The sequence below is a fragment of the Pieris brassicae genome, chromosome 6 (assembly GCF_905147105.1).
Source record: "Pieris brassicae chromosome 6, ilPieBrab1.1, whole genome shotgun sequence".
Taxonomy (NCBI): domain Eukaryota; kingdom Metazoa; phylum Arthropoda; class Insecta; order Lepidoptera; family Pieridae; genus Pieris; species Pieris brassicae.
In genome coordinates, this window is record NC_059670.1 from 19,882,220 (window position 1) to 19,903,407 (window position 21,188).

The 21,188-nt window shown below is 33.9% G+C and overlaps 1 protein-coding gene across 1 annotated transcript in view; it reads left to right on the plus strand.

Moving 5' to 3' along the window:
- The first annotated feature begins 8,663 nt into the window (after positions 1-8,663).
- Positions 8,664-21,188, plus strand: part of LOC123710719 (NACHT and WD repeat domain-containing protein 2) — a 37,545-nt gene continuing 25,020 nt past the window's right edge. The window contains exons 1-4 of the mRNA XM_045662846.1: positions 8,664-8,766; positions 14,655-14,743; positions 18,593-18,738; positions 20,257-20,431. Of these exons, the coding sequence (XP_045518802.1) occupies positions 8,664-8,766; positions 14,655-14,743; positions 18,593-18,738; positions 20,257-20,431 (513 nt within the window). The remainder of the gene's footprint in view (positions 8,767-14,654; positions 14,744-18,592; positions 18,739-20,256; positions 20,432-21,188) is intronic.

The window sequence follows — 21,188 nt, forward strand, 5'->3', positions numbered from 1 at the left end:
AACAGAGAAGATTGAAATATCATGCCATAAATTACACAAATAAGCCCTTCCATTTGACCGCATTCAACGAAGAGCAGTCCACATTCCGAGCGTCTTGATCCCTTACCGTTGAGAGACTATAGATTGGTTCTCTATGTATTTTCTACCGCATTTACCATAAAGAGTGTTCATTTGTTGGATTAAAGCAGCTGAGTTTCATCATAGGCCAAGAAAATTGGAACTTCTACATCACCTCGACGCTCCGTTCCAAAACTGAGCGTTATTAGAGGCAGAGTTTGCACACCACCACTACGGGAACCAGCTACCGTCTGAAGTATTTTTGAACCAATTCTACTTTGGGTGCTTCAAGACAAGAGCGTACCAGTTGTTAAAATTCCGGCATCGCAATGGCGAGCCATCTGGCATTGAGCGTTCAAGGGCGGTATCACGTAGAATCAGAGGAATATTCTGGCCGTTCTATAAAAAAAAGTTTTTGTTTCCGGTTATATTGAGAAATTTGGCAAAAGCTTAGTACCAGAATTCACTCTTAATAAACTTATGAGGGATACAGCGTCTCTGGTACTAAATATTTTTTTATAATATTCGCCTGCAAGACTTGCTTTGACATATATTGTTTCTCTAGGAAACATAGTCTAGTGGGACAAAATTATTTAACAATAATATTAATTCAATGAGTCCGCCCGCCAATTCGTTGTTTTAAAAACTAATTAAATTTATATAAATTGACGTAGCCGTATTTATTTATTTAGAAAACCTTACAGTTTACGAAACGTAAAACAACAAACATAATTTTCAAATCAAAACGCTAATTAAAAGTTTTACAGACTAAACAATAACATTAGAGAGAATGCGTGTAGAATGGTAGTGTATTTGTGTGTGTAACTGAAGCGTGTGTGTTCAAATCGGCTTGATTCAGTGACATTAAATATGTAACAGTGTTTTAAGGATAATTGTCGAGTGTCATAAATATTACCTTAGCAGAAATGCTAAGTATGAAAATACTTTGTCAAACTGTAAATAGTTTCAAGACCTTTCAAAATTATTACAGTAACTTTCTTAATTAGCGTAACAATTACGATAATAAAAACCCTTGGTGTCTTTAAGATTTTTTTAAAATTCTATTAACAACATTCTATAGAAAACTTCTTCTGCTGGTGCTCGTTTATTGTTGAAGGTTGGTTGTTAACAACTTAAGTTGCCGGGTATCTTTCGCTAGTCTAAAAAGTCCCGCAAGTTCTGCAACCAACTTCTACCTTCTGCGTTGAATTTTGCCCAGATTGCGTCTTTCCGTGAATCTAGAGAATGTAATATTGTAAAATGCCTGTACCTTATGCTATCTTTACTCCATTAAAAGCATACACATAACGTTCACTAATTACGGATTAACGAGAGATCGTTAACCTGATTTATTTGTATGCTCGTCGATTACTCGTGGCTGGATTAAAAGTTTAGGTGATTGATGAAAAGATAAAGGCTGGAAATCGACCTATATAAACATATATTATGTACCTGTATATACGTGGGTCACAAGTACATAAGAATTACATAAATTCTAACGCACAAGAGGCTGATCACTTGATAATTAGATTGACAAATGATTATGAAACAGATACAGAAATGTGGGCCAGACTTAAAATGGACTCAAATCGAGGGCGTAGAACGGAAGAGAAGAACTGGCAATAAACTCTCCGCCACTCTTTTTAATCGATTTTTTTTTTGTTTTACACAACGTTCGTAAGGAGCTGCAACCATTACACCATGTTCCACGTGACATCTTAAGTAATAAATAACAATAAAATAAATTTAAAACAAAGATTTGTCCTCTATCAGCAGGAGGCATGGTGAAATAGGAGCACGTACTTACATTCTAGTGGGAACAACACGCAATTACATAGTCGAAATCACTAAAATCACCGCATACACGAATTCATGTATAGTCACCACAATAAAACTCAGTGAACCAAGGAAGGAGCCCTGCGTTTTATTGATCGATTTCATCTTACAGAATTATAAATTATATTTAGTACTGAAAATATCTTTAAATGCTCCAACAAAGTAATAGTTTCAGCTAAGTTGTTATGTCCAGTGGGTGTAGCCGCCGGAACACGGTTTATAGTCGACTCTAATCGTGGAAAAGCAGGTAGGATTGGTACAAAAATAGACGCGTTTCCGTTGACGGATGGGACAAGTTATTTTATCTAGCGATTTGCAGTTGGATCCCAAATATCCTTTTTGGAGTTATATAAGTTGTTTAGAAAATAACGCTAGCAATTGTACTGTCATAGTTCTTGTAGACCAGTGTAAACAGGCATTATGAGTGTCCAATTGCGGCGGTTTAACTTAACATCTGGTGAGCCTCCTACCCGTTTGGCTACATTAAAAAAAACATGATATTCGGTGATTTTTCTAGACACATAACTAGAGACGAGAGCGTTATCCAACGTTATGTTCTTATAATATTATTAATTAATAATAATACAATTTTTACAGTTGTTTGGTGCAATCTTTTTAAGTATTGGTTCGTAAATTATATGATAGGTCTCTTTACTGAACTACCAATTTACGAAATAATAATTTTTTTAACCTTTTTTTTATTTTCTGTAATAATACGGCACTAAATTTGTAGTTATTACTTAATTACAGTAAGAACGTAAAGCTCTACCGGAATAATCAGTAGCATGTGGCACCATTGTGTTAACATGGTAGTAAACGCAAAAACAAATTGATGGTACAGTTACACATATTACAGATCGCTTATCGCTTTCGCCCTTGTTACAGTCACTCACTTAAGCCAGCTGGCAAAGACTACGCCCAGTATAAGGTGCGGCCTGCATACACTGTTACTAATGGATTGCTTTTCATGCCCTTTATTATCGTCACAGATTATAAATACCCGCTACATTACAGCGATGGACTACAATGTCATTTAATGTAGTTATGTAAGACATTTAGCTACCTATATCTCCACTCTATATACAATTGGGATCAAGGCGACTATTTTTCACTTCTAAATACACAGGTATAAAATATATCCCCATAAGACCCATTGGATGGAGACGCTTTCTTGCCAGGATTTTCTTTATCTACTGAACAGTTTTCTTGGGAATCAAACCAAAATTATCCTCAGTTGGAAAGATAGTTTTATTTCATGTTTTCTTGTACTTTTTGATTAAATAAATCGAATTACAGGTTAGAGTAGTTTTTCCCAAATATTTTTGTGCTTAGTCCGAAAATTCTTGTCCCATAATAACAAACATAGTTTTAAAATTAAAAAAATAAAAATTAAGATACAGATAGGAAGAAATTACTTGAATATTATTATTCCATTAAGTAAATCTTCAAAATATAAAATGAATTCAAATTTCAAATATTATTAATAAATTTTCACATATCTTAACAATCAAAATGCTCCGCGTGCGCACACGTTGGGAAACTGGCTTAAATTCTAAAGGCCAGATTCTGTAACGAGATTTAGAGCGATCTTTGTCTCATTATCAATACATTTCATGTATGGCATGTGAGTCTTAGTGCTAAATATAGTTTCTATAATTTACCCTATATAGATATATACTTAGACTGGCCACAAATACTGAAACAAAACTTTTTTCAATTCAATCGTACTTGTCTATAATATGATAGAATCTTCACAATATGATAATATGGAATGAGGAATATATGAAACATGGCAGCGGTAAACAGTTTTTATATAAGCCAAAGATCAGTAGTAAGTATATAAGGATTTAATAAAGAAATAATAATAATAATTTATTTGCAAGAATATGGTACAAAATGTTATGGTGGTACAATCTAAAGTTTGCATATTCTGCCACACATGCAAAATTGTCTTAAAACGAATTTTAATGGCCTAGGGATTGTGTTTTGATTTTGAGCCTAAATTTCTTGAGACATTTATATTAATATGGTTTGTCAAAAATAAACTATGTCTGATCTTTTAAAGAAACTTTTTGAACGGATTGAAGTTTATATGTTATAATAATAATATTACTTATATATATTAGGTCCCTACATATGAAATTGGCGTTTTGTAGGAGGAACAAAAAGTCGAATATTTTTAAATATAATATATTTAATTAATCAAAGTATGAACCATTGTTTTCTATGCACTTTTGCCATCTCATAGGTAGTTCATTGATCCCTTTACTAAAAAAACCAGTCGGAGTCGGGAATCAATAAAATCTGTGAAGGCGATTTGGACTGCCCCATCAGAGTTAAATTTTTTCCCTTGCAAGAAGTTGTCCAAATTTCGAAAAAAATGGTAATCTGTTGGAGCAAGGTCCGGGGAGTACGGAGGATGTCTTAGACATTCTAATTGAAGCTCTTCTAATTTGGTAGCCATCTGTTGCGCAGTGTGTGGTCCAGCGTTGTCGTGAAGTAGCAGTGGCGTGGAGCGATTGACCAGCCTAGTTTGTTTAGCCGCTAGCTTTTCCATCATGGTTTGCAATTGCTGACAATAGATATCAGCCGTAATAGTCTGGCCAGATTTGAGAAAACTGCAATGAACAATACCGGCACTAGTCCACCAAACGCTTACAAGTAACTTTTTTGGGGTTAATTTTCGCTTGGGGCAGGATTTGGCTGGCTGGCCAGGATCCAGCCATTGCGCTGAGCGCTTCCGATTATAGTAAAGAATCCATTTATCATCACAGGTAATGATTCGGTTTAAAATACCTTCATTATTGTGCCGGTTCAGTAATGTAACGCAGCAGTCGACGCGCGTTTGCCGGTTTGCTTCAGTCAACTCGTGAGGTACCCACCTTTCAAGCTTTTTAATCTTCCCAATTTGCTTCAAGTGAATTAAAACAGTTTTATCACTAACACCGCAGCCTGCAACTCACTCGGACATGGTTTGCGATGGATCCGCTTCCACAATAGCCTTCATTACTTCATTATCAACTTGGGTCTCAGGCCGTCCACGGGGCTTGTTCTGCAGGTCGAAATTTCCAGAACGAAAACGTTGGAACCTAAAACGAACTGTGTTTTCTTTTGCAACATGACCGCCATACACATCATTCACCCTTCGAGTCGTTTCGAGCAGCACTAGTGCCACGGCGGAACTCGTACTCGTAAATAATGCGATACTTTAAGTTTTCCATTTTGTAAAATGAGTGACGCAAACAGATAAAAACAGAAGAAAAAAACAAATGAATGACGGTCATCGAAGCACAAATACATGTGTACTGCTGTACAAATTTGAATTTGGAAAAAAAATATATGTAAAATAATACATAACTTTAATCCGTTGAAAAAGTGGTTTCTTTAAATGTATAAAAGCTATTTTAATAAAAGACAATACTATATATCTAATCTTACTTAAATGTAGTTATCTTATGTGTTAGTAAATATCTTTTTTCAGAAAGTATGTATAAGGAACCTTTTCCGGTAATAGCCGCCTCCAAGGCTTGCCATCGTTTTAATGTCATCTTCGAGCGGAGGGTCTTTCTCTGTAGCGTTGGCCTGTGGTTAGATTTCATCGCTATAAAAAAAATACCTAAAGTTCAGTTTATTTTGCTCTAGTACAAATTTTTATGGTGTCTAACACAAAACTTGGCGATTAAAAAAGAGTGGCGGAAAGTTTCGTGCCAGTTCTTCTTGCCCGCTCTACGCCTTTGACTGGTATTAAATGTAGATTTAAATTAAATTTAACATCTTTTCTGTTGACGTTCATAAGTGTGCTTAGTTACCTATATGAATAAAGTTATTTTGTGTTTGGGTTTATGTTATATGTTAATTATGCACAAAAACGAAAAGAAAATATCCTTTTTGGTATAAAGTTTGCTATTTTGATAGATATAGCAATAATATTGTTCACTATATTTGGGATGTATTCAGATAACTTTGAAATTAATTTCCACTTTTCTGTTAGTTATTTTCATTAAAAAACTTGGTAAAGACAACAATATGTTTATTGAATGGTTTTCTTCAATTAAAAAATAAACAGATTTCGAAGAACATTGTTCAATTGATTTCCTAAATACAAAAGCAAACTTATATAACTGTAAATAGATAGACTCCCAGCTCTTATATACTTAATAGTTAATTAAGACATTATTTTTGTTTGTATTATTAATTATTTTTGTAGGCTTAATTACAGCTACCATTTGCTTACTATGTGTCTGTATAATTTTTATGGCATAACTTTTATTATAAAAAATTATTTGTTTCAACGGGAATCGAAGAATATTTAAGGACTACGTTACCATTCTGATATTAAATGTAATATTGTTAAGTGGGTTAGAAAGTGAATCATCCAAGCTCCATATATCAGAATCTATTTTAAATCCATCGTAAGTTTGAACTATAATGGTACCAGTTGGTGCCGAGAACTGATAAGGTAGTGTAGGGTAGTGTTACATTTGCTAGGAATTTGAAAAGTTTTTGAGGTGATACACGGATATATATATACTACATATATAGTATGTAATTCGCATTTATATCTTTTAAATATTATTTAAGGACACAGAAGTACTTAGTTTTGAGGCTGTCTTACGTCAAAATTGACATTCGAGAGCCCTTGATAGTGAAAAGCCTCGTTTCTGAATGAACGAGAACCAATGGCGCTTCAGCCATTTTAGGTCTGGGCCTCAGATTTCTGAATCTGTTCCGTGATCATTTCTAATAGGGAAGTAGATGAGCAGCCTGTGCCTAACCACGCTGTCGACTTTTTGGGTGTAAGGCCGCCTTCTCACGATGTTATTCTTCAACGTACGAGTGTTAAGTGCGCACATTTACAGTTAGTCCATCAGTGCACAGCCGGGGATCGAACCTTCGAAACCAGAGATAAGAGGCACTTGTTGAACCACTAGGCCAACACTCGAATTTAGGCTTACCCTGCAAATAAATTATGATAAATTTTAGTGAGACTCACGAATCCCTTATAATGTACAGTATTTTTTTACACAAATCGAACAAGAAAGTCTGATTTAGACACAGATATTACACTAGGTCACACAGTACACAGAAATGCAACCCACACAGATAGGAACCTCAAGGGTGAATCCCACCACCACCCTTCACAACTACTTTCTGTCGGTAAAAGTTTGTTCCAGAGAGCCCAACCTTTTTGTGATGCTGCCCACCTCGAGGAGGAACTACAGCATGTAAAACAGGTGCTACACCGAAAAAAGCTGCGCATCCCCCGGCTGCATCACAGAAACAAAAACAAGACACAAACAGTTCCCCGCCAACCAGCCTACCTGCCATATGTAAAGTTACAGATAGAATTAGCCGAATCCTAAAACAAGCTTCTATTAATACAATTTTCAAGCCGCACAAAAAGATTCAACATTTCCTAAGACCAATCAAAAGTAACACCCCGTTGCAAGATACAGGTATATACGAACTGGATTGCGACTGTGGCCTGTCTGACATAGGGCAAACTAATCGCAATATGTCCAGCAGACTCAAAGAGCACATTGCGGACATAAGACATAGACGACATACAAAATCAGCAGTCTGTGAACACACACTATATAAGCCATTACATACGCTTTGATCAACCTAAAGTACTTACGAAAGAAATAAGATTCTTCACAAGATTGGTACGCGAAGCCATTGAAATAAAAAAAACACCCCCAAATTCAATAGAGAGGACGGCCTAAAATTATCAAACACCGGGGATATCCAATAATATCCAAATTAAAACCCCAAGACAAACAATCCGCAAAAAATAGAGGTCATCGTGAGCCATGTCTGCAAAAACCGACGCATCTTTTAGTCGATATCAACTCCGGGGTAATAAATACAAGAAAAAGACAGTGCACTCCCCCCACAATAGGATTCCCTGTGTCGTGGCAACCAGTTTCTTCATTTTGACGTGTTAACGGCACTTGACGTAATAAGTACTACATAACACTTACATTTTATAATAAACTATTACCAACTTAGCAACCCTCAATTACTCGCCATCGTGCAGATGGGGCAAAGAGAGTCGGAACTTGGGGCAAGATGAAAAACTAGGCTCAAGCCAGAACGCGATGGAGACTCACTGTGGACGCCCTCCGCCCCAACTAGGCGTTATAGGATATTAAGTCACTATCTTATCTATATAATATCGTAAAAATGTATGCACACCGCTTATTAATCGGTACTCGAAATCAAATTATCTACAAATCAAAACCGTTGCCTAGCAATGAAATAACAATTTGGGAATATCTCGCCAAACTCGTAGTGGTACATCCAAAGTAGAACAGACAACACGTTCCAAATTCAAAATGGTTCTATGAAATTGAATAACGCACTTTGTTTAAAGTGAAAAGCGATCGATATTCGACCTTAACATTTGAAATGGTGCAATGTATTGATTGTTAAGAAGTAGGGCAGGTAAGTGTCTTAGAATTTCTAAGGACAGCTAATATCTTTCTCGCTCGAATGTAATTGATAAATAAGGGATAGTTTGATATGACCCATACCATGTTAACGTTTTGAAATTATAGTAGCTGAAGTCTTGATTAAAATCATTTTACACTATTTATATTTTGCATGTGTGAGTAAAATATAAATAGTGTGTGTGTGTGTGTTTTGTAATAATCAGGGAAGATAAATGTATACAATTGTTTAAATTTTATTTAAATAAAGTAATTTAAAGTTTAAAATTTCATAATTTTAGAACTACCATTTTTTTTAGTTTTTTCAGCTAAAACAAAATGGATGACCGCACAGTAGATCTCATATTCGCGGGCTCCTTGAAGTCACTGCCTCCAGTCAGCTCCAAAATCGTAAGGATTTTCACCAGCTCAACCTTCACAGGTAATAGCAGACAATAGTGTTAAAAAACATTATTTGCGTTGCTTAGACATATTTTTGCGCCTTATTTATTCTGGAGACAATTGTCATATATTTGCACAGAATTTGTTACGCATCCCTTCAAATAGCAATACATTTACTATCTGGAAAGTTTCTGGCCAGTTCTTTTGACCTGCTCTACGTCCTTGACTTGCGAACTGGTAGTAAATTTAGAATTAATTTAACTTCTTTTTGATGTTAATAAGTATTCTTGTTTACCTATATGTATAAAGATATTATGAGTTATTCGTTATGGGAGCTCAATTTCGCTGGTTTATACTTATCTCTTTATTAATTTATTACGAACAGCTAACTTAAATATAAATTTTAAAAATCAACAGTTTTACGAATAATATACCTAAAATTGCAAAATATAATAAAATATACAAAAGGTTCAAACATTAAAAAAAAATAAAAAAAAAAATTGATTAAATGCATTTATTTTACAATTCGGCTGTGCTGTGTGATGGTGTGAAAGTGAGGGTATGTACTTGAGGGTAAGTGGGGTGTGCTCATGATGCTGGTGATTTAGCGCTCTGGATATTCTTAATACCCAACATATATATTTGGATGTGTATGCCGGCAATTTATAAGCTTGATGGAACCAGATTTTAAAGAATACCAAGTGGTTTGGGTTTTAAAGACTTTTAAAAATATAATAATAAAAATAATAGTTACTGTGTTTGATTTATAAGTAATTAAAATAAAATTTACTACGTTATTTATAACTAGATATCTTAGTAGTCAGCGAGACGCATACTTGGTTTCGTGTGTAATATTAATGCAAAATTGTATCGAAAAGTTTCAGTGTTTTTATTACTAGTTGTGCTCTGAGTTTCCACCTGCAATAATACGTTCGTAGCCCGATGAACCACAGCATAAATCTTTTCTCAGTTAATGGTCTTTTGAATCCAAAAATATTATTTTGTTTGACACATGGTATCACAAACAATTATGTAGATATTGATTACTGTGTCCAGTTTGTGTTTTCACCATACCAACTTCTTTTCTATTTTAGATTATGTACACAATAAATAAATGTCTTCCATACAACTTTAGTACAATATTTGCGCTATTGTCAAAAATTTCCGCAGAATCAGGAATTTTTGTTGGTCTTTTTCAAACCTTGCGTTGTTCACACCATTACGATAGTGTAGACAAACCATACATTTTCAAAAATATTAAATAGACTATATATATTATTAATAACGTAGGGTCCTAAAGGTGAGTTTTTCAAGTCAGTCCTGTAGTTTTGGAGCCTTTACTCAAATCCTTTTTATATTAATTTAATATTAGCGTAAACTAGATTCGCCCACGTAGATTTTTATATTTAAAATATAGTGACCTCTTTAACAGTTACTGTTAAATTTCAGTAAATTTACGTAATAAATTGTTAAAATTACCTGCACCTAAACCTCATCAATTTGAATCAATGAGAACTGTACAAAGTCTGTTCAATAGTTAACGATTTATTGCACTTTTACAATACGCCACGCGGATTTTCTTGAGTCGTAAATCTTGGAAAATTACATAGATACCTTCCTCATGAACCATTCCAGATATTGATGGAAACCCGTTATAATTTCCGCACAGTACTTACCAGTTATGCGTTTATTGATAACAAACGGACATATATATGTGGCGTAGCCCAGTGTTTATGCAATATACATATGTTTAGTATTTTGTAGGCATTATCAAGGTATAAACTTTTCTTCAGAACTTAAGTATATATCTCTCATCGTTAAGGCAACATTCGTCAGAAAAGTATCCGTTTGACCGCCTTTTCTCCCAATTAATTTACAACTCCGACTTCCACGAAAATATATTTAAACTGTTAATACAGACAACAGTCTATGACACAAATTAATATCGACTTAGTAGTAGACCTTTTTAGGTCTGAGCCTCAGATTTCTGTATCTGTTTCATGATCATTTGTCAATCTAAATGGCAAGTAGGTGTTCAGCCTCCTGTGCTGAACGCACGCCGTCGTATTTTGGGTCTAAGGCTTTTGGTCTTAATGTTAAATGCACACATAGAAAGAAAGTCCATTGCTGCACAGCCGGAAAACAGAACTACGACCTCAGGGATGAGAGTCGCACGCTGAAGCCACTAAGCCAACACTGCTCTATAGATAAATATAGTACCGACTATATGAAGTACATAGTGAACTTAGTAAAAAACGTTTACTTATTAGTATAGATTACAGTTATAATAGTGCCAACCTACAATAACCGAAAAAGAGGTAGACTTAGAAGGTGGACAGACCGAAATAAGAAAACAGCAGGTGGTACATGGCAGAGAATGGCACAGTGTAGACAAGATTGGTGGGATTTGGTGAAGGCTTTTGCCAAAAAGGAGCAAAAAGATATTTTATATTAAAAACATTAAGAGAACAGAAGTTATAAATGTATTTAAGTGCTAAAGTATCTGAATAAAAGTTTTATTATTATTATAAAAATATTATTATTATTATTATAAAAATATTATTATTATTATTATAAAAATATTATTATTCCTCTTAAAATAAGCCAAAAATGTATATTATTATTATTATTCCGTCGTTGAATATGATAATGTCCCAATTTCCGATAATTTAAAAGAACACTCAAATTCTCATTACGCTGCACTGAAAATGAAATTTTCGCGATAAATTTTGCGCTATCAGAGATAATCTAAAATAATTAAAGCTTGTTCGTGACGCACTCGAATGATATTGCTTTTAGCAACCGTTTTAAAAAGCATATTAAATAACTAGTCTGGCCATAAGTTCTGTTACAAATGAATAGGCATATTTTTCAACTGTATAGATTGAAAATCCCATATTTTTTCGTGTTCATTATCAAATTACGATATTGAATGGGTTGTTAAAGAAAATAGGATTGCAGTGATCGCCTTGCACAAAGTGGGCATGGAGCCGTCGGTCATATTCCAGATACTTCAAAAGCCGGTATTAGTATATCGTACAACGGCTGTTAAGGCTTCTAAAAAAACTTATCGTGAGAAATGAAGATTTCATCTGTCGAGTATTATAAAACAAGCCCTGAAGCTCGGTGCTTATATAGAGGACATGCCCTAAATCAATCTTTACAATTAAAAAGAGTGTATCGATCAAAACGCTTTCTATCGCGATACGCAGCTTAAAAGCACAGAAATATCCCCTTTACTGAAGGAAACATTTTCACGATTGAAAAACACTACGAAGAGCAAAATGATGAAGTGTACTCTTACACTTCTAAAGAAGCTGCTGAAGTGGTTAGAAAGGTACAAAGAGGTCATCTCCCTGCGTCAGCGATGGTTTGGTGGGGCGTGACTTATCTAGGAGTCACAAAACTCCATTTTTGTGAAAAAGGGGTGAAAATTTCAGCCAAAGTGTATCGAGATACAGTCTTGGATCATGTTGTGAAACATCTCAGCAATACACTTTTTAGAAATATACCGTGGACTTTCCAGCAGGATTCAGCACCTGGTCAAAAGGCACAAACTACCCAATTCTGGCTCAAAACCAACGTTCCGGACTTTATAAGAGGTAAAGACTGGCCCTCATCTAGCCTAGACCCTTTAGACATCAAATTATGCTCAGTTTGAGACGATATGGCTGCTCTAAACGACACGGCATCTTGGCTTTGGAGCAAACAGTGGCGATATTTCCCTTAGATAAAGTGCGTAAAACCATAATTTCGTGGCCAAACAGATTAAAGGCAGAGGTGGCCATTTCGAATACAATTTTGTATTATTTTTTGCTGAGACGGTATGTGCCAGGTACAGGAAGCTGATCACCTACTAGACTATTAGATTGACAACTGATTTTATTTGTTAAATATAAAAATACATAATAATGGTACCTACCAACAGTAATATAACAAAATAATTTGAACACTTTTGATTTATTATAATTACGAGCGTATTAAAGTCCACAGTGTAGTCATTAGCGGTCCGAAAATTATTACAATTAATTGTATAGATTATTTAAAATGTCGATCGTGCCCTAGCAACAGAGCCAAACAAATAGCCTATGTCTGAATCGTTAGTAAATGGGGACAGATCTTGACACCGCTGTTCGAGCCAAGCGTCGCCAAATGGGTTAAGATTTACGTTAACTTTATGGTGGGTTTAATAAAAGTTTTTTTAAATTCCGTCCAGACATCTTGAAAATACTTAATTATTAGTGGCGCTACCTATATTTTCTTTAGTATCTTAATGCATTTTATGGATGCTTTCTCTTTGTTTAACAAGTTTATTTAGACAAGGACAAAAAGTTGGTGGAAATATTGCTTGAACAAGTCGTAGATTTTTTGGTTGATGTAAAACATGATTTGTATACTGTATTTACCGGACGAGCAGGTCTTAAAGAAAAAAACTAAACATATGCATTTTTTCTTTGCACAAACGTGATCTAACACGAGAAACGTCCTCATGGTTCAATATTCAAAGCACTACAAGAGTGCTCTAACAAAAATAGTTATTCGACCTATGTAAGGTGGTATGTGTGTGTCCAACCGTCCGGATTTTACTTTCAATTTACTAAGCTTCAATTTCGGACTAAAGTGTCATATACTGCCAGTCGTGAAAGCCTTAATAAAGCACAGTAATAAGCTCAACAGTACTTCAAAATTTATACATTTTAAATTATTTTTTCATTCATAGTAATATTTCCATTTACTATCGGGTACGGGCTGGCTGGCTCGATTAAATCGTTCAACTATGTAATAACTAAATTGAACTTCTAGAGAAAACTCTAATCAATCATTTTCCTAACTATAAAAAATGTATCTTTGTCATCGGCAATTATCAGCTATCGTCTCCTTCGTAAAACATTTGACGGTAACTTGTAAGCCAATTTGTATAGCCCTGTTCGTTTATACATTACATATGAATTACTGTTTGTACTGTGGTGATAAAACAATATCACCTGCTATATGTTATCTGTGGGAACCGTCAGCCGCATAACAGCTGCATTCGGCGCATACAGTCAAATAACAATTAAAGCTCCTCGCAGATATAATATTTGCTATGTGATCATATATATATAGCTATTATGGCTTGAGTTCCAAATTTAAAAATTCTCTAGTACCAAGTACAGTGTCGGATAAGTGGTGATTGGTCCTATTGGTCTTTCTTTATTTTATTGGGATATTTATCTATTAAAGAAAATCATCTAAAACAGTAATAATAATAGGCTTGTGGAGTCACTGAATTGTTGTAATAATTATGCTTATTCTAGCGATGTATAGTTATCAAATAGAACTAAAATAACTATTCTACATTATTTTGACCTGTTTACGGAATGCTTTGAAAAATGAATCAGAACACAATGGTTTTGTAAGAGCTTTTTAATTTGTGGCTTTTACGCTTCGGGCTTTAGGATATATTTCTCAATCAGGTTTATTCAACATTAGCGAGGATTTTTTTAACGATTATTTCTCTAGAGTTGTCTCTGGTCTGTCTACTCTGTCTTAGTTGGCGCATTACCCCTGGAACATCTGCTTGCCCGTGGATAGTTGCTTAGGTTAGAGCAGTGTTGGTAAAGCAGCTTCAACGAGCGACTCTCGTCCCTGAAGTGGTAGGTTCGATCCCCGGCTGTGCGCCAATGTACTTTATTTCTATGTGCGCATTTAACATTTGCTCGAACGGTAAAGGAAAACATGATTTATACTTAGAAACTCGATCGCGGCTGTAAACTTAGTACGTGACTCAAGGGATCTTTCAAGTAGCCCTTTAGACGTATTGTGTGTAATCTATGCTATTCTAGAGTATAATTACAACAAATATTGCCTGATTGTGACGTTCCAGTTATATTTAATGAGCAGCACTATAAAAATTCAATAAATATATAGAATAATATACGTTTCCAGATACAACTATGGAACGAAACACGCTGATGGCAAAGTGTTATCCCCGCATCAAAGACTATTGCAGAGAGAAACATGGCCTCGAATTTCAGGTAACTATAGATCTTATATTAAATTTAAAATATGGCTGGTAGATAATACCGGTAACTCCAGAGCTTATACTTCTCAGAGGCTCAACGAATAAGTATTTGCTATACAGTGAGGAAGGAGGTTGTTAGCATTGAAGGCATTTTGTTAATTTGTTGATTGCTTGTTATTACTATACAGGTGATAGTGCAAATATTTCAATTAGCTTTAGAATGTTAAAATCTGGTAGAATGTTACTTTAATTCATCTATGATTCTATAGACATTTTTTTAGGTCGTCTTTATGAGTGTAAGTATTCAGTGTTTTTTTTTAAATTTTGTACAGGAGTAAACTATATTTTACGGTTTAAGATCATTAAGAACATTACAACATTCACTTATATGTGAAAATATAAATAATACATAACGCTTTAACGCATATTAATTATTATCAAAAACGTACCACGGCAGGTAAGAAAAATACAGCAATTACAAATATTTCGCCTTTAACACCAACATGTTTTACAATACAATACTGGAACGACTTGCCACATACATCGACTTTCAATATAAAATGCTAAATAAGGAATGCCTGGGTTGGAAATTTAGTTGAATTGTAATATTTGTTTGTGTTTTATGTTTGCGTAGTTTCTTTCCAGTTTTTCTTGCCCGCTCTACGCCCTTGACTTGCAAACTGGTAGTAAATGTAAATTTACAATTAGTTTAACTTCTTTTCTGGCGTTCATAAGTGTACTGTTTACCTATATTAATAAAGTTCTTTTGACATTGACTATGTATTTGTAATTTGATTTTTTCATCTTTTTGTATTGTGTGTATATGTCTCTCCAAGACAGTACACGCCCACTGAAAATCATTAATCAGTTCTGCTGATGACAGCAACTTAAAGCTAAATGCCAATTTTTAAATAAAGCTGTTTGTAATTCTATGTTTATGTATGCTTAATCAAATATATGAATGTTTTGTTATTTTTATATACTATTTAAGCCTAGATTCTACTATAGAGGTTTCATATTTGCTTTAGAAGTGAACCATCATATAAGTGTCTTTCTTTCAGCAAATGAAATATTTTTCACACTAATTTTGCTAACACATAGACTATAGGAACATCTTAAATACTGTTTTAACCAAAAACAGCTTTGCTTGCTTGCTTGACTTGACTTTTAATCCTGGCCTAAAACGGAATATATTGAATTTTCTATCCCTGCTAAACTACGTTTCTATAAACATAAGAATTTTTCTACGAATTGATAAAAAAAGAAACCAGTTTTAACGACTTCTAGAAGAATTTAAATCCTGGAACGCTAGCGTCAAATAAATATCGGCTTTCCGTGAAATGAATGCGGTTTTAATAAACAGATATAAAAATTCATGTCTTCCTGGTCTGCGTCGCTTTAAATCCTTCGATGTTTTAAGGGGTAGCTCTATTAACTTTACTTAAATAGAACAATACTAAATGTTTCAAGCATATTACTTCTTCGTAAATTGCTCACCCTTGTGCTTTAAATTGCAGCAGTGACTTTAAATTGCATGTAAATATAGTAAAACAAATCCTTAGCAAATCTATTGCTAAGAAAAAAAAACAGTGGCTACGATTCTCTTTATATTGTCTACCCATCTTTTTCTCCATCTACCTCTTTACATCTCCTGGTTAAAGAGAAAAAAAAGCCACAAGTTAGACAAGAAGATTATATTGGATTACATTAGAAAATAATAGAAGCAGCTGGAAGAGGCCTATGTGTCACAGGACACGCTGATCACCAAAACCACCTTCCGAAACCGAAACTTCTGATGTATTAGATTAAGTTTGGTTATGTAACTAAAACAAGTGTTTATAAATATGTTTATATATATTATACAATAAATAATAATAATAAATACTGTGATTGAATATCACTGGCACTGTCAATCGTATTAATTATATTATTGGCGTATTTTAACACAAACCTTTAAAAAACCTCTTAATTTTTATTTTGTAATTGTGCAAGTCTACATTGTTATCTATATTTTTTATGTATTATGCACTTTACCCAATGTGATTATTTTTCCTTAACATGGTTGCCTGGAAGAGATCGCTTGTAAGCGGTAAGGCCGTCCGATGCTTGGGATATTTGAAATTTGAATGTATATGTAATGCAACAAAGTATTGATAAATATATAAATTATTGTTTAAAATACATCTAATTGATTTCAATAATATTTCAGTTTTAAACTTAGCCTTAACAACATGAGGATTTATCCCCGTAATCTCTCAATAATTCTAGGTACATTTTCTTCAAAACGGAAAAGGGACGACAATGAATACAGATACCAGAATTTAATTAATCCCTCAAAATCGCTTCTCAAAACAAAATCCCCTTTGAAACGTCAAATCACTTCAAATGTATCTATGACCTATTTTTTACTTTTTTCAAATGGACGACTGATGTTCGAATCTGTGTGATCAATCTGTCACAGAGAGCTTTTTATCTATTCTGTGCATACACTATGTGGACATTTTAGGGCTGTCCAAATATTAAATAAGATTTGGGCAAATAAAAAATTATTTATTTATTTCTGTTTCATAGATATTTTTCTTAATCTAAGTAGAAGAGCAAACTTCGAGTAACTCGATAATTTCTATGATAAATGATTCTACAGATTATTGAAGTTATACTTCTTTTGGCGCGTTAGGGAAAAATGATGAGAGAATTTTTTTACGATGCGCACACACACCGTCACAAAAAACCGACATCCAGATGTTAGCATAGTCAACATTTTAAAATAAAAATGTGCATGTCTTTGATTATGTAGATTTTTTAGTGATATTTAAATAAAGTTTATTGAACTAGATAATGCGTTATAATAAAACTTTCAATGTATTAAATACTTTTTTTCTATTGTTAGTGCTGTTTTTTCTACAAACGTAGAATAAGACAAAAGATAAAAAAAAAATAAAATATTTGTATCTTGTTTCGCCAAAGAAGTATAACTTCTAACGCGTGTTCAAAAGTACACACGTTTTTTTAAATATTTTACTATTATAATGATAGCTATATAAAGAATCTTACTCCTTTCTTACTTACTTTTTTATCTATTTCCCATTCAATCATCGCCAGTGTTTTAATATGAACTGTGTATGGTCGTTTAGTATCTATGCATACAGAGCCTCATCATTTCATGAATCACATTTATGAGAATCGACCCTTGTTTGGGGTCATACATCAGTTGAACAGTAAATTCATCTAGTTAGTAAATATAGTTTTGTACACGTGCTATACTTCCGTTGACAAAAATATACGTTAGCCGATTCGTCAGCTTTGTTTATGAAATGTATCCCGTATGAACGCACTTTCATAGAACGAGATGTTTTAGAAACTGAGCACTTATATTTAGGCTAGTAAAATTCTCTATTATAAACTCTGAATTATATCGCTGGGAACTGTGGTGTCTTAAGAAATAATATGTTTTTACGGTATCGATTTAATGATAATTATGATAAAGGATCTAAAACTATTCTGTTCTAAATTTTAATTGAAATTTTATCTTTTTTTAGACTCGATTTGGAAATCGAATTTTAAATCGTTTTTATGTGAGGTTTTTCTTTCTTCTTTGTACTCTAATCGAGCTTTTTAGAGTATGTAATGCGACCGATATGAAACTTGCAAACAACATTATGATTAGTAAAAAGGAACACTAAATCTTGCTGTAAAAACAATTCTAAATGCTGCTTCAACTAAGCTCCAATATCTCATCTATCACGGTCAATGTTTTTAGTTAAAAATTATTGTACATTACCTCTCACTTCCTTATGGACGTAAGGTAAATCTTATTTATTACCAATTTTACAATTATGAGAGATTCTTTATCATCTACCAGGTGGTGGACATGCGTTGGGGTGTTCGTGATGAAGCCACGGATGATCACATGACCACAGAACTTTGTATGCGGGAGATTAAGAACTGTCAACGATTGTCTATGGGACCTAACTTCGTTGTATTTCTTGGGCAGAAATATGGATACAGGTAAACATTAAATTCAGACTATACTAAAGCCATTCATATGAATATTTTATATTCTTCCCGAAAAAAGAAAACCCGCCCTGGGATGTTAATGAATTCAGTGGTTAAAAGATAAACTAAAAAAGAGAATACATACATAATGTATTATTATGGGTTATTTATGTAAAATAAAACCCTCTCTGCTCCACATGTACATAAGACTTTAAGTCATGTAAAATAAACCAAATTGGTAAAAGGATATACAGTCAAAATCTGTTATGACCTTACAATGTGACACAAATTCGATTATTTTTAAATTACCCAAATAATCAAAAACGCCATTATCACCGTATAAAGTAAGATAAATTTATTTAATTTAATTTACCGCAAACTGATTTTAAATATTAGTAAAAATTGGCGCGCTAAAATAATATTGTCAATTGTCAGTTGACAATCTTTCCTAAATCATTATATCAAAAAGATCGTTTTTTACAAATCCAATTTTACTAATTTTAGTAGCTAATCATTTGATAATTAATTTGTAATAGAATGTAACGTCGGTAGAAAAAAAAAATACACGTCATAATATCACGTCACCGACCGACGGTAATACAAAAGAAACATGCCGGGACAGGCCGTGAGCACGACGGTACACGTTGTGTTCTATGGGTATTCGTTTTAGTGTTCAATCAGATTGCGGGACGGGAGCTTTGTCTCCGGCTACAAAAATGGACATGGAGAGACTTGAAAAACGAATCTAAAGTGTTCGAGGCCCCATTTTTTTGTATGATTTGGACTATAAATAATACAAAAATTCAAGCTTGAAATCAGTGATTTGGGAATCAATAGGATGGGAGCTCAAAATGGTCGGGAAATAACGCCGAATACGGCGGGTTGACGCAACGCTTGCAGTATGATTACGTCCGCAGTGTGACCACGCCGCGTCGTCTTGTCCGCTGTTTGACCGAACCTTAATTGTAGTGCAAAACTATCTTCTTGTCCGAATATTTTTCATATAAATTTCTGAATAGTCAGAACTTTAGGCTTATTTAGAATACTGTCTTATTTGGAATACTTACTGATAACACATTAAACAATTTCCAGATAATTAACGAAGGAAAAGTAAACATTGATTAAAAACTTATTAGTATATTTTAAATCAATTAATATTCAGTTAAGGTTTACAGATAATTTACAGATACCGGCAAACATCTTGAACAAAATAATGCCCTTGTCTGCGCAGATGCGATTTTTAGGTATTACTGGGAGGGGGGCGGCCGCGGGAGAGTGGCGTGCGATCACGTGATTGGTCAATCAGTTCAAGTTTGTGTCCCGCGCTGTGTACAATGCGCAAACTTTCCCCCACTCCCTTGTTTAATGCTCAAGAAGTTTGCCGGTATCAGTACACTGTATAAGCTAAAAGTATCATTGTAATGTATCTAGGATAAATTAATAAATTCTAATAGAAGTCTATTAATAACAACTTTATGCGATTATATTAATTATGAAATAGTTATAAAAGAAATATTTTTTGTTTTCCAGGCCAATTCCAACATATGTCCTCTCATCGGAACTTCAGATGTTACGTGATGAATTAGCTGCTGGTGGGGTAGATGTGATCCTTCTGGATACCTGGTACAAAAAAGATTCAAATGCTGTACCACCTATATCTGTGTTGCAGCCTATTTCTTCTATACTTGTAAACTTTAATAATAAGGTTAGTGTAACTATAAGCCTTATTATTTTTCCTCTTTCCTTATTTTACTTGCAAATTGATTTAAACATAAGTCTGTTGATTTTTAAATATAAAATATTCTTTAACTATTTCATATCTTATTGATAAAGTTATGCGTAATTGTTTAGAGTTTTTTTTTTAATTAAGCGATGTCATAACTAAAGCAGGGTTGTAAAAATTATTATTTGGTTATTAATATTCAACAGCCTTGAATAAAACTATGGAATCTACGAACATGTTTGTATGCAAATTTTATGCTAAAATTCTGAATAGAAATTGGATGTTTATATTTTAAGCGGTTAATAATAAACAATGATGTAAGTTAACAAGCTGATCATAGCGGATATCTAGATACAAATTCTGTCTCTCTATAATACATACGATACGTATGTTGATATTTTTGAAGCCACTAAAAATCAAACATAATGTGATCATAATCAATGTTATCCAGGTGTAGTTGTTGAAGATAAAAAAACAGAAAGTAAGGGTCCTTATAGATAGGTATAATTTAATTTGAGAACAGTGTTGACCTTGTGGCTTCACCCTGCGACTCTCATCCCTGAGGTCGTAGGTTCGATCCCCGGCTATTCAACAACGGACTTTCTTTCTATGTGCGCATTTAACATTCGCTAGAACGGTGAAGGAAAACATCGTGAGGAAACCGGCTTGCCTTAGCTCCAAAAAGTCGACGACGTGCGTCAGGCACAGAAGGCTGATCACCACTTTGAATGTAATACAA